The sequence below is a fragment of the Triturus cristatus genome, chromosome 2_2 (genome assembly GCF_964204655.1).
Source record: "Triturus cristatus chromosome 2_2, aTriCri1.1, whole genome shotgun sequence".
Classification (NCBI taxonomy): domain Eukaryota; kingdom Metazoa; phylum Chordata; class Amphibia; order Caudata; family Salamandridae; genus Triturus; species Triturus cristatus.
Window position 1 is genome coordinate 1,008,984,420 of NC_140582.1, and position 14,344 is coordinate 1,008,998,763.

Consider the following 14,344-nt stretch of genomic DNA (forward strand, 5'->3'; position numbering starts at 1 on the left):
TCCAAGTCAGTTCAGTTCCAAGCAAGCATCAGTTTAACAGACATGGGGTCACAGCCTCAGTACTTATACTCCACAAAGTTTTTTTTCTGACCTGGTACAGGGCCCTGGACCCAGTCCAAACCAATTCTGGGGGGCACTTAAAATTATCTTTTTAGCGCACAACACTCCCCATTGTAGGTGTAAGCGGGGGGAGCGGAGCCATCATTGTGGGAGGTAGGTACAGCCCTATTCAGGTGCAGGTGCTACTCCCACCGCAACTCCAAGTGCAGACCAGGCTTATTCAGCCTAGCGCTGACTCATCCAGACTCTCTGGAGCCACTGCACCTCCCCAGCCCCTCTCACTCCAGGGCAAGGCAGTCAATACACAACAGGCAGGCACAAAGACACATAGCACACAGAAATGTCTACTTCTAAAAGTGACATTTCTAAAATAGTGATAATAAATCAGCATTTATCACCACTATTCCAAACTAGATCACACTACTCATGTCAGGAATTACCACCAAAGCACATATCAGGGAATCCCCAATGCATCCCTATGAGAGGGCAGCCTCACAGTAGTGAGAAACCAAATATAATCTTTATCACTACCAGGACATGCCACACAGTTAAGGCACATGTGCTACCTTTTACTTATACCGCATGCTGCCCATAGGGCTAGCTATGGCCTACCTTAGGGGTGACTGATATGTAGTAAAAAGGGAGTAACAGACGTGGCAACCACTTTAGGTGCCACGTCACAGCGGCAGTATACTGCACGCGCAGGTCCTGCAGTTGCAAAGGCCTGAGACAGGTTTTAAAGACTACGTTGGTGGGTGGCGCAAGCAGCGCTGCAAGCCCACCAGTAGCATTTAATTTACTGGCCCTGGGTATATAAGATACCACTGTACAAGGGACTGATAGGTAAATTAAATATGCCAAACAGGTGTAGACCAATCTTACCAAGTTTACCATATATAGCATATGCACTTTAGCAGTGATCATCAGTGGTAAATTGCCCAGAGTCCTAATTCCACCAACAACAGGTCAGAGAAAATAGACGAGGATGGCAAAAGGTTTAGGGATGACCCTCTAAAAGGGCCAAGTCCAACAGTCAGGTGCTGCCAGGAATACATGTGCAAGGGTTCAAAGGAAATGCACATGGGAAACGTGAGAACCAAAGTAAGGCCCCATTGAGGCGTCATGAAGGTTTTCTGGGGAAACAAATACACCAAGCTTTTTAGAAAACATACCAGGGAAGAGTGAGGACAAGTCTGACAAACTTAAAAAGGTCGAGCTCCAAAGCTTTGCTGGGCTAATGATAAAACCAAGAATAACACATCTGATAACCTGGCCTATAAGGGATGAAGGTCATGGTCTTCACACCAGACCACAAACCCTTCCCAGTGCCCTGAAAAAATTGACTTAGTGGAGGGAGAATCGGTATGTTGATCACATTCACCACTTCACACAGCAAACGAAAACTGCTTATTTGTCGCCGTTCAACTTCCGTGCATAAAGTATAGAATGTGGAAAATCGGGTGCTGGACCTTGTCCTTTTGCTGAGACAGGAGGTTTAACTTAGAGGCAATGTGTAAAGTACTTGTAAAACAATTCAAACAGTAATAATGTGAAAACACCACACAAAAAGGATCCCACACCAAGTTAGAAAAAAACATTCTTTAATAAATTAAACAAGACTACGACGACAAAAATCCACTTAAAGATTTTAGTGAAAATAGCGCTAAAAAGCACAAAGCGCCAACTGTGGCTATCTGGTTGCACCAGACTCGGACAAAGTCACAAATTCAGGCCGACTGCAATTAAGCACGGGTGGACTACAGGGACCCATTTAGGTGTGCTGAACAAATTACCCTAAATCCTGGTTTGCGGAGCATTGTGAGCCCCCGCGTCAAATACGCATCGGTCAGCCGAGGCGAAGCGTCGGTTTCAGGGTGCGTCAAGGCTGCGCTGTGAGGTCCTGCATCGTCATTGCGGATCCCGTCAACGAGAGCTTGCGATGCGAGGTCTGGTATTAAGGATGCGTTGCCCAGTCAGGGCAATGCATACGTTCTATTGAGTTGTGAGGCTGCGATGCCGAGTCTATCGTCGTCATCGACGAAAGATGCCTGAGCCGAGGAATTGTTGCGCAGCAGCGGTTGCATGTGGGCTGTAGCAGGTGATGCGGGACTTTGTGACAGGTTCAACCGACGCAGCAGCAGTGATGAGTCAATGCTGTTCGGGGTTGAGGCGTTTCTGCTGGACTCTCAGAGGCTGGTAGAGCAGCTTAAACCCACTTCCAAGAGTCCAGCACTAGGGTGGCACCACTTGGCAGGGTAGACTCACAGATGGCGGAGTACAGGTGCAGGTGCAAAGCTGTTGGAAGCCTGTTGTCTCCCTGAGGCTTCAGATCAGCAGGCCGGTCAACTAGCCCTTCAAGTCACTATGAGGTTCTGGGTTCAAGAAATGCAGGTCCAGTCTTCTCACCCAGGCAAAAGGGCAGCAGCTCAGCACAGCAGGGCATCACTTTTTTCAGAGCAGCAGTCCAGCAGAGTGGCATTCCTTTCAGCAGCCAAGCAGTCCTTCGTCCTGGCAGAGTAACCACAGGCCCAGAAGTATACTGAAGTGGAGGTTGCCGAGGTCCAGTATTTATTCCCATTTGTGTCTTTGAAGTGGGGAGAAGCTTCTAGCGGCTTGCCTTTGAAGTGCACACGTGCCCTACTCCTTGGCTCCAGACTAACTACAGGTGGTATGCAGAGCTTTGTGTGGAGGCAGGACACAGCCTATTCAGGTGTAAATGAAGCTGGGTCCAGCTCCTCCCTCCCATCCAGGCACACCTAAGCTCTCTAATTGTGTGTGGCTGTCTAGGAGGAACACACAAAGTCCAACTGTCATCCACACCCAGTCATGTGACCCAGGACAGGGTGCAGGCACCAAATGGATAAGGCAGGAAAATGAAGATTTTCAAAAAGTGGCATTTTCAAAATTGTAATTTAAAATCCAACTTCACCATAAGTTAGGATCTTTCATTACAATTCCAAAGACACCGAACACCAACTGGTTACTCCAATGTTTTACTATGGGAGAGGTAGGCCTTACAGAAGTGAAAAACTCCATTAGAGTTTTTTACTACCAGGACATGTAAAACTTAAAAGTACATGTCCAACTCTTTAAATACACTGAACCCTGCCCTCTGGGCTGTCTAGGGCTGATTAATATATTAAAAAGGCAGGTTTGGGCCTAGCAAAAGGTGTTATTTGCCAGTTTAAAACTGCACACACAGGCTGCAATGGCAGACCTGAGATGTTTAAAGTGCTTCTTAAGTGGGTGGTACAATCGGTGCTGCAGGCCTACTAGTAGCATTTAATTTACAGGCCCTGTGTGCGTAGCTAGTGCCACTTTTCTAGGGACTTACAGGTAAATTAAATATGCCAATTGGGAATGAGCCAATCTTACAATGTTTAAAAGAGAGAGCACAAGCACGTTAGCACTTGGTTAGCAGTGGTAAGATGCACTAGCCTTCCCTTGATGGAGGGTAGAAAAGTTTTCAATACTAGTCAGCTCGCTTGGAGCTCCAACAGGTAGATGTGGAGTTTGAATTCCGCCAGAGGCCTCCAATCTCCAACTCTCCTAGATGGTCACCCCAGCGTAGAAGTGACGCGTCTGTCACTACCGTCAGGTCTGGCTGGGGAAAGGAGAGGGGTCTGTTGTTGACCCGATTGCAGTTCGTCAGCCAACACTGCAGGTCTTTTGCTGTGCCCTCTGAAATCCGCTTTGGAACAGCACTTCGGTGTTTTATTATATTTGTTTGTGAGTATTGTTTCTGTCTTTTCGCGTTTCTATCAGAGGCACGTTATTCTTCCTATTTCCTTTTCTCTGACCATATTGTTTTCCCATATCTTTTTTTAGTCATTTTACATCATTTGTTACCACATCATCTAGTTGGTAAGTTGCATCCCTTTTTTCTTTTCTCACGCGTCATTTCAATACGAGCACTTGCACTCATTTCGTTGTTCTCCTCATTTTTTCTAGTAGCAGCCAGCCTGCATTTATTTTTTGCTTCTTTCATGGATCCGCTTACATAATATTCGAGGTTAGGTTCCTTAGCTACATTTTAATACATTTTCATCAGACACTGATTCTGTACTGCTTTTACTTTTTCTAGCTTTGTATCGTTTTTCATTTCTTCCTCTTGAGTCACATTGATCAGCTTTACATTCACGCTATTGGGTGTCTGCATTTATATTTTCCTTCAGCTAACGGAGGGTCTATCCACCACACGTGTGAGTTATGGACAACTATCATGTAATATGTCAACCGCACTGTTCTCCACCATGTAATCTTCTTGTATAAATATATTAACCATTTTTTCTATTGATCATGTAATATATGTACTTTTTCCACAGATTGCCCCTGATGAAGGGACAGTTAAGTCCCGAAATGCATTGGGCTCACCAATACATCAACTTGTGATCAACTTGAAATATTATGTAGTATATCTTATTATTACATTGTTCATGGTAGATGGCTACCATTATGTACATTTGTTGATTTCCTCATGATGATGTAATCTGATGTTGTCTTTACATATATGCTGAAAAAAATATATGTTTAAACGAATACTATTGTTTTGCATTTTTGAAGCTTTGTTAATGAGATTAACTGTTTGTAACGTCGTTACCCTTAGCACAGTGCGCAGCGTCAATCACTAGTTGATTGTTCTTCTTCACTCTGAAATCTGGACCATGTTGGAGAGATTCCCCTTATGCTGCGCTCACTGGAACTTCAAGTCCCACTGCAGTGCCCGCATATGCCAGCGGCATGCGTCACATACAGCCTCAGAGTCAGTCTCATTGAAATCTATGAGAAATGTTGAAATATAAGTATCCTGAATATCCTGGACTCCCCGCTTGGAAGGATAAGCCCAAAACTGCACTGTGTGCAGAACAGCTCAGATGAAAGGGAGCATCTGAGAAGGGGTCAAGTGTGACTTTGATACTTTGATCGTGAACCCCAGCGAATGCGGGAGGTCCGCCGTAGTCTGGAGGTGGGAGACGACCGTCTAGGCCAAGCTCGCCTACAACAGCCAGTTGTCAAGATAGGGAAGACTGGAACTCTGATCTCCGCACATGAGCTGCAACCACCAACATCACCTTGCTGAACACCTATGGGGCACTGGTAGGCCAAATGGGAGCACAGTGAATTGAAAATGCTCGTGGCCTACCATGAACCACAGGTAACATCTGTGGGCAGAGAGGACAGAAGAGTGGAAGTAGGCGTCCTGCAACTCCAATGCTACCATCCAGTCACCCAGGTCCAGGGCAGACAGCACTTGAGCAAGCATGAGTATTTTGAATCGAGAGGATACAGGTCTAGGATAGGATTAAGGCCTGCGTCCTTCTTTTGCACCAGGAAGTGGCAGAAATAAAAACCACAACCTACTTCTGATGCCGGCACCCTCTCTATGGCTCCCTTGGCCAAGAGAGCCATCACTTTCTGGTGGAGTAAGGATATGTGGTCCTCCGTCAGCCTGTCTCATTGGGTGGCATGGCTGGAGGAGTGGTCACAAAATGGAGGTAGTAGCCCCTTTGGACAATCTGGAGAACCCAAAGGTCGAATTTTGTCAACCTTCAGTGATGCAGGTAATAACATATTCTGCCTCCCACTGGATGCCCATGATGGTCGGAGGGCAAACTAAAGGGACTTTGAGGCTGCGGTTGCCGGGGAAGGGGATGAGGTGGACAAGCCGACCTCTGGCTATATGACACATGAAGCCTGTGGGTACCATGTCCTCATCCACGCAAGGGCTGGGATGCCTGCAGGCTGTGGTGGCTGTGCAGGTATGGCCACAGCTGAGGTTCCATGGCCACAAAAGAAGCAAAAATCAGACTGGGTTTGGCGAGGGTCCATGGAACAGCCCAAGGACCTGGCTGTAGCTCTGCTGTCCTTGAAGGATGACAGCGCTGAGTCCACCATGTCTCCAAAGAGCCAGAACCATTGAAGGGCATGTCCAGGAGCAAAGTTTGGATATCCCCTGAAAAGCCAGTAGTCTTTAACCAGGCGGCATGGCGTCTAAGGGCCACTGACGACGAAACCACTCTCCCTAGCGAGTTGGTCGTATCCAGCCTACAGAGTATGACAAACATAGCAGCATCCCTCCCATCAGCAATAGCTTGGAAGAGTATGGATCGAGCCGACTCAGAGACCATTAGCTGCTCCTGCGCAACTGAGTCCCAGGGTGAATGGGAGTATTGGCCAAAAGGCGTCCGGTGTTCACCGACCACAGTGCTAGACTGGCGGAAGAAAACATCTTTTTTCCCTAGGTATCCAGCCGGTGGAGTGGTAGGGAATGGACCAGGATTTACTTTACAAGTGGAGGCTTGGAACACCAAGCTCCCAGGAGTAAGGTGCTGGTTAAGGAAGTTGTGGTCACCTAGGACAGGGTGATGGCGGCAGACAATTGTCCTATTCACAGGAGCTACTGTGCAGGGTTTGGACCAGGCACTGAGTAGGAAATCCGTGAGGGCTTCGTTAAACAGGAGAAGCAGTTCAAATGGGGTCACTCCTGGCTGAAGCACCTCTATCAAGACGTTCATCTTGACTGCAACAGAGGGCAGCTGAAGGTCCAGGACCTCGGCCGCCCTCCTCATCGCCATAGTAAATTAGGTTTCCTCCTCCATAGCCACGGTAGGAGGAGATCCCAAGCCAGTATCTGGGGGAGTTGTACAGTCCACTGGCAGCCACCTGATACTCACACCAGGTGTCTTCAGTGACATCTAGGAACTGGTATTCATCAGGGTCCAATCATTCCCAAGTCCTTACCCATACGAACATGGCACAGGCTCCGGCCTGGAAGGAATGCCTCCAGTCGACGCCAGAGTCAGTGTCGTAAGACGCCCCTCCAGCTCTATGTCAGAGTCGGGGATGAGTATGGGAATGGCAATAGCCTTGGCAGGGATGCTCAATGGAGCAGGCGCAATTTGAGGTGGCTTGAACAGTGTTGGTCCAGATCTGTCTTTGGATCCAAGGGGCCTGACTGGAAAATCCGTAGAGGCCCCTCCAATACTTGTGGGGCTTAAGGGCACAGCAGCAGGGACGGGCCACCCAAATACGAGGTGCATAGCCTAAAAAAACTCACAGAATTGGGCGGGGATTGCTCCAGCTCTTGGAAACTCGGCGATGTGTGGACAGCACTTGGGCAGACTCAATCGAAGAGCAAAGCCTCAAATACCGGATGACTTTGACAGACGGGGCAAAGTCGTAGATCTCTTTGACTTCTAGTTCTTCTTATGCTTGTGGGACTTACCCGAACGCCCCAACAACTTCAACTGGGGTTACGAGCACTTGGAATGGCTCCCCGACCTTCCTCTCAATCAGGATCAAGAACGTTGCAGTTTTACGCGTCGACCCTCAAGGACCTTGAGGGATCGCTCCCTCAAGGCCCTGGGGTGCATGGAGTGACAATTAACGCAGGTCTTTGTGCCGTGGTCGTGCTGGAGACACCAAAGGCTGATGAGGTGTGGATCAGTCACCTACATTTCCTGGTGACAGGCCTCAAAGGATTTGGAGCCAGCCTTCCTTCCAAACATCCTTGCCACAATAGGAGACATGTATCAAAAATCTTCAACAAAAGTGATGAAAAAAAGGTCAGTCAAAAAGTGACTGGGGTAGCTCTTCTCCAGATCTGTGCTAACTGGCACAGAAAGAAATTAACTGATGTCAGGTACCAGAGCCAAATTACGCTGCCTATCAGCATGCAGGGGTACTGCTCACAAAAAAAATTGGGATCCAGTCTGAAGCCTGGGGAATAGTTTAAGTAAGGAATCTGCAGCTAGAAGTCTCTATCAGATTAAGTGGATTTATGGTGACCGCAAAAGTAATTAAACCTACACTGATTTCTTAGGCCCTCATTACAAGGGTGCTTGAGATACTGATGCTGTATTCCCATACCTGGAATAATATAGAACGCAGATAAAAGGAATACTGGGTATTCCAACTTACTGCTCAAGGGTGCCCCCCATAAATGTGGAATTAGCTCCAGCGAGAGTCACTTCTGATGATTCCTGTTGTAATTCATATTTTTATGCTGTTCCCCACCTGGAAATTTCATCAGCTTTTAGCAAAGTGGTTGAGGATGTGAAGTGCTATATTACTGCATATCCTTTCATTACAAATTCCATTTACAGGTAGAATGGGAATTACATGTAACCTGTATGTTATCATTGGTGAAGTATAAGATACAAATATTTAAATAATTAATGTTACATAACAGACAAGGTAGTGTTAATTTGACAATCAAATTAAGGTGATGAACCATCTCAATGTACAGTAATTATACACACCTTATTTTTCTCTTGCTGGGTTTCTATTTGGATATGTGTCAGTTTAGTCCGGAGTTCTTCATTTGCTGTCTGAAAAGCTTCCACCTCCACCTCTGACTTATCAGACTTGTTGCGGGTTTTCTTGGACATCTTTCCACCAATGTGGATTCTTGTTCCACAGTGAGCCAGAAATCAAGTAGTCCTTATTGGCATTACCAGATCACCTATCCTTGATCTCAGCACTGTCCAGCGTGCAACACTCCGCCATAATGTTTTGAGCGTGTACCCTGACGATAGAAAGATAAGATGAGTTAAAAGGCACATCTGCTGAAACATGTCTTGGTACCTAGCACCTAAAGATTGAAGCAGTAAGTGGCAAGGGCTCAGTTGGTCTTGCTGCCTCAGACTGAACGAAAGACTCTAACTAAAGCATTTGACAAAAACCTGGGCCCAGCAGCCAGACATAACTTCACAAACCAGGTGCCTTAACATAGTTATTTTAATTGCTGAAGATCAATACAATTTACCAAACATGGTTTTACAGTAGTTAACAATATTGTTCACAAGCTCCCAACGGTATTTCTTTGTATTCATATTATGTAAATTAAACAAATATATCATTTCACATATTTCAATCACAATAATGATCAGGTCACACATGGGGCCGCAGAAGCATTGAATTCCCCCAAGAAACAGTACTTTCAAACAGCACTCGTGAAACATAATTATTGCCCTAGAGTCTTGTTGGAAATATTCCTTTCTGCAGGGTCACCCCTAAACTTTTTGCCTTGCTCCTCTCCATCTTGAATTCGTTTTTGTTGTCTTTAGGACTCTGGACACTTTACCACTGCTAACCAGTGCTAAAGTGCATGTGCTCTCTACCTAAAACATGGTAACATTGGCTTATTAACAATTGGCATATTCAATTTACTTGTAAGTCTCTAGCTAAGAGCACTACATGTGCCTAGGGCCTGTGAATTAAATGCTAATCGTGGGCCTCAAGCACTGATTGTACCACCTACTTAAGGAGCCCTTTAAACATGTCTCAGGCCTGCCACTGCAAAATCTGCGTGTGCAGTTTTGTTTTAAAATCGGTTTTATTTTCTGAATACAAAGTAGAACAGAGGTCCAGATAGACACAGCGTTAAGCCCACAACCCATTTAGGGCCGACTGCGTTTCACCCAAGGTTCTCCAAGAATATGTAAAGGCATTAACAGACAATTTGGAACACAGCATGTTGCCTGCCGCGTGACATAGTATATATATCAATATTAGCGTGTTGTGGGAAGTCTCAGGACCTTTTTGTTTTAACAACAAGAACAATGAGAACACGGGCAAGACGCCCATATAAAGTGGACAGCAGTGAATAGACAGAAAAGAGTCAAAAGAAGAGGGGGTAGTAGAAAAGAGAAGTATACAGCAACAAAAGCGGCCAGGTGGGCGGACGGGCAGATGCGCGCAGCAGTGCATGGTATTGAGAGTGGATATCTTAAGGCTTGTCGAAGGGAGAGTCGCACAGGGCTGGTCTGGTTACGCAAGGAGCCTATTGTGGTCCGGCGGGAGTATGGCATCTTCAAAGAGTCGTAACACTCTAAGCTTGGAGGGCAGATAGTGCGCATGCTCTATTTTACAGAAGTATTGGACTAAGGGTTGCCAAACGGCAGCGAAGCGGGTGTCGGGTGATTGCAGTCGTGGTTATTACATGCCATAGGCACGTGAACCAATCGGATATTGGGGGAGTCTCCGTTTTTTTCCAGTACAACGCTATAAGTTGTTTAGCCGCCCCAAGCATATGAAGTGCTACAGTCCAGTCGCTGCGGTAAGCGCTTTTACGTTAGCAGGTTTAAGGCCCAAAAGGATCGTGGTTGCAGACTCATGCCTGGGGGAAGCCCAATACCTCCTTAATATGACTAACAACTTCCTTCCAGAGCAGGGTCAAGAGCGGACAATCCCACCAAATGTGAATGAAATCTCCAGATGCATTTGAACACCTCCAGAACAAGGCGGACACGGCAGGAAACATTTTGTGCAGTCGAGTAGGCGTATAATACCATTGCGTCATAATTTTATATGCATTTTCCCTCTGTGGGATGCTGCGATAGACCCTAGGAATGTCTCACCAAAGGCGATTGCACTGTGTAGGTGTGATTTCCGTGGTTGACGTCGATTGCCATTGGCGGTGATATGAGTGTGTAGTTAGTATCGAAGGGTGCTGTAGGATCTGGTACATCCAAGAGATAAGGCCCTTCGATTCATCGAAGGAACGGACCAGCCGTTCAAAGGGGGTGAATGGTCGGACAGCAGTCTATTGTATCTCTGGTGAGGACACCCAGTGCCGCAGCTGTGCATATTGTAGTCCCGCTCCCAGTGGAAGACAAAAGTCCTCCCTGCGCTGGGCAAATGTCTTAAGTGTTCCCCCCTCATACAGGTCTCCGATCACTCTGCATCCCCCCTGTAGCCAGTTGGCGAACGTTTGTGAATGGAGGGCCAGAGGGAATAGTGGGTTACCTGCAATGGGAGTATGGGGGGAGGGGAAGGTCGTTAGTCCATTAGGCACGGCTACCTTGTCCCATATATCCAGGACCGTTTTAGTAGGTACTGCAATATAGGCACTGCGTGAGCGCGCTGTACAATGGAGCCACGCAAGATCCCAGATGGTGCGCCCAGTTACCGTCCTGTCCATATGGAACCAGATCTTTTCGCTTTCAATGGCTACCCACTCCGAGACAAAGCGGAGATGCGAGGACCAATAATAGTCCAGAAGGTTAGGACACGCTAGCCCCCCTCTGTCTTGCGGCAACATGAGGATCTTGTGAGAGAATCGTGGCCTACGTCCGCCCCATATGAAGCTAGCGAGATCTCGTTGGAGGCCCTGTATTTGGTGTTGCGGGATAGGGGTGGCGAGACATTGAAATAAATACAAGATTTTAGGGAGTATCGACATTTTCACGGAGTTAAGCCTACCCAACCAGGAGATAGTTAGGGATTTCCATCCCCGTAAGACAGTTCTCTTGCATTCTCGCCAAGGAGGGGGTCAATTGAAGCCCTAAGTACCTGATATGCTCCATAGCCCATTGATAAGGGGCGAACGTCTTCAAGACTGGTATCTCCTCTTTCGGGATCGGAAGGTTCAGAGCCCAAGATTTGCCATGATTAATTTTAATGCAAAAACAACAGTTGATAGACAGAATGCAGAACAGTGTCATACATTCACCCCAGTACAGAGATCTGGGCCTAAATCCATCGTTTTTTTGCTGACCCTGTGCCTCATGGGAACAGTCTAGCCCAAACTGCCAAGCCAGGTCCTCCCTGGACTGGAAACAAGCATTCTAGGACCGGTTTCGTGGTTTCACCCCTCTTCAGCCAGGATAGCTTGATTCCAGTGGCATGGAGAGCACGGGACCCACGTCTGGGCATACCCTTGCCACTCAGGGTGACAAATGCAAAAACAACAGTTGATAGACAGAATGCAGAACAATGTCATACATTCACCCCAGTACAGAGATCTGGGCCTAAATCCAACATTTTTTTGCTCACCATGCCATTCCAGTTTGAAGCCAGCCATATGCAAATCAGTCTTGACCCTGTGCCTCATGGGTACAGTCCAGCCCAAACTGCCAAGCCAGGTCCTCCCTGGACTGGAAACAAGCATCCTAGGACCGGTTTCGGGGTTTCACCCCTCTTACGCCAGGATAGCTTGATTCCAGTGGCATGGAGAGCAAGGGACCCACGTCTGGGCATACCATTCCCACTCGGGGGGACAAATGCTCAAACTACTGGAGTCAAGCTATCCTGGCTGAAGAGGGGTGAAACCCCGAAACCGGTCCTAGGATGCTTGATTACGGTCTAGGGAAGACATGGCTTGGCAGTTCGGGCTGGACTGTTCTCATGAGGCACATGGTCAAGACTGATTTGCATATGGCCATGTCTGAACTGGGGTGGCGTGGTGAGCAAAATAACTATGGATTAAACCCAGATCTGTGACTGGGGTGAATGTTTTGCCAATAAGCAACATTCCGTCCATCATCTTGTGTGTTTTGATGATTAATTTTAAGGCCAGAAGCCTGCTCAAAGGACTGTAACAGAGTGTGAAGCGCCAGGAGGGACCTATGTGGACGCGACATGGTGAGTATAAGGTCATCTGCGAAGAGCGCTACCTTATTCTGCCGGCCTCCTAGATAGATGCCATGTATGTCCGCATTCTGCCTGATCATCTCTGCTAAAGGCTCTACCACCAGGGCAAACAACAGAGGTAACAGGGGGCAACCCTGCCGCGTACCCCTATGTATGGAAAAGGGGTCTGTAAGTTGTCCATTGACCTGAACCCTAGCTTGCGGGGATAGATAAGGGGCCATGATCATAGAGATCATGTTCCGGCCCAGTCCGACCTTTTGCAGCATCGCGCAAAGAAAACCCCAGTCCACCCGGTCAAACGCCTTCTCCGCGTCAAGCGAGAGAAGGTAGGCTGGTATATTCCAGTTATGTGCTTTCCCCACCAGGTGCGCGATTCTACGCACTTAGTGTGCCCCTTGTCTATTGCGGATGAAGCTAACTTGATCCGGCTCCACAAGGCCAGGCATGTGGGGATCCAAGCGTCTGGCAAGCATTTTGGTGTAGATTTTGAGGTCCGTGTTCAGCAAAGCGATGAGACGATAGGATCCACATAACGTGGGATCCTTTCCCGGTTTGAGAATAAGAGCTATTTCAGCCATACCCATGGAGGGCGTCGGTCCTTCCTTGTCCGAAAAGGAATTATATAATCGCAGGAGGTGTGGCTGGAGTTGTGCTATGAACATGCGATAGAAGACTAGCGGTAGGCCATCTTGTCCTGGCGTATTTCCGAGAGGGAGATCTTTCGATCCTGCCATCAGTTTCTCCGCCGTGAGAGGACAGTCCAGTTGTTTGGGATGGCGTGGGTGGATTGGAGTCCAGGGGCACTGGTTCAGAACGTCATCAATGTGGGCTTGGGAGGGTGCTTCCGCCGTATAAAGGGCAGTGTAATAGGCCCTAAAAGCCTCGCATTTAGCTCGCTCCGTGATGGCCCATTCTCCATCCGGCAATTAAATATTCGCTATGTGGGTCTTCGCTGCACGCGCCCTCAGGTGCTTCGCCAGCAATCTGCCCACTTTGTCCCCCCCCCTCAAAATATCTTTGTTTTAAGGCTAACAGGGACCGCTCAGCTTTATTGGTGCGCAGGGTGCAGAGCTGAGCCCGAAGGTTAGCGAGTCACAGCCGACCCGTGAGCGAGGAATGGTCCCGATCCTGCTTCTCCAGTTTTTAAATGTCCTTGGAGAGGCCATCTTCCAGGCGGCGGGCTTCCCGCGCCCGTGCAATCGATAAAGATGTGATGTGGCCGCGAATTGTAGCCTTGAAGGCATCCCACACCACAGGAAAAGGAGTCTCGGCTAGGTCATTGCTCGTAAAATAAGAGTCAATGGCGGTTCGTATGCTTTCCACATCAGCCGGATCTCGCAAGACATTCAGCAGCAGGCACCACCGCGGGAGGCGGGTGGGGCAAGCGGCTGTATCCTGCAAGATCCTTTTGCCGCCATTGCTGGAAGTAATGAATGGGGCCCTGGCCCAGGGTATTTTCCCCTCTGCCTGGAAAAAGGCCATTGTGAGGCCTCTTCTTAAAAAACCCTCCCTCGATCCTGGAGTATTGAAGAACTTTAGACCAATATCCTTGCTACCTGCTCCTGCCAAGATGCTTGAAGCCCACCTTAACCTTCATTTATCCACCTTTCTTGACTCCTCTGAGTTCCTTGATAGTTCTCAGCATGGATTCAGGAAATTTCACACCACTGAATCTGCTCTGACTATGGTGGTTAATAATATTCGTTGTAGGGTTGATTGTGGTCAGACTACCGTTTTGGTCCTACTGGATCTCACTGCAGCGTTTGATACCCTGTCTCCCTCTATCTTAACATCTCGGTTAAGGGAAGCAGGGGTGGCTGGGTCGGCTCTAGGTCTCCTTGACTCTTTTTTACATCTTAGAGAGCAAAGAGTCATGCTCGGAGAGTTTCTCTCCTCTGTTAACTCGCTG

The 14,344-nt window shown here is 47.8% G+C and overlaps 1 protein-coding gene and 1 long non-coding RNA gene across 2 annotated transcripts in view; one reads left to right on the forward strand and one right to left on the reverse strand.

Moving 5' to 3' along the window:
• The window catches only part of LOC146863070 (uncharacterized), a 374,800-nt gene extending 370,316 nt beyond the window's left edge, over positions 1 to 4,484 (forward strand). Inside the window, exon 5 of the long non-coding RNA XR_014978211.1 lies at positions 4,386 to 4,484. This is a non-coding gene — a long non-coding RNA (uncharacterized LOC146863070). The remainder of the gene's footprint in view (positions 1 to 4,385) is intronic.
• The window catches only part of JAKMIP1 (janus kinase and microtubule interacting protein 1), a 1,879,738-nt gene that overhangs the window by 1,452,010 nt on the left and 413,384 nt on the right, over positions 1 to 14,344 (reverse strand). Inside the window, 1 exon segment of the mRNA XM_085642441.1 lies at positions 8,322 to 8,587. Within this exon segment, the coding sequence (XP_085498567.1) occupies positions 8,322 to 8,450 (129 nt within the window). The 5' untranslated portion in view covers positions 8,451 to 8,587.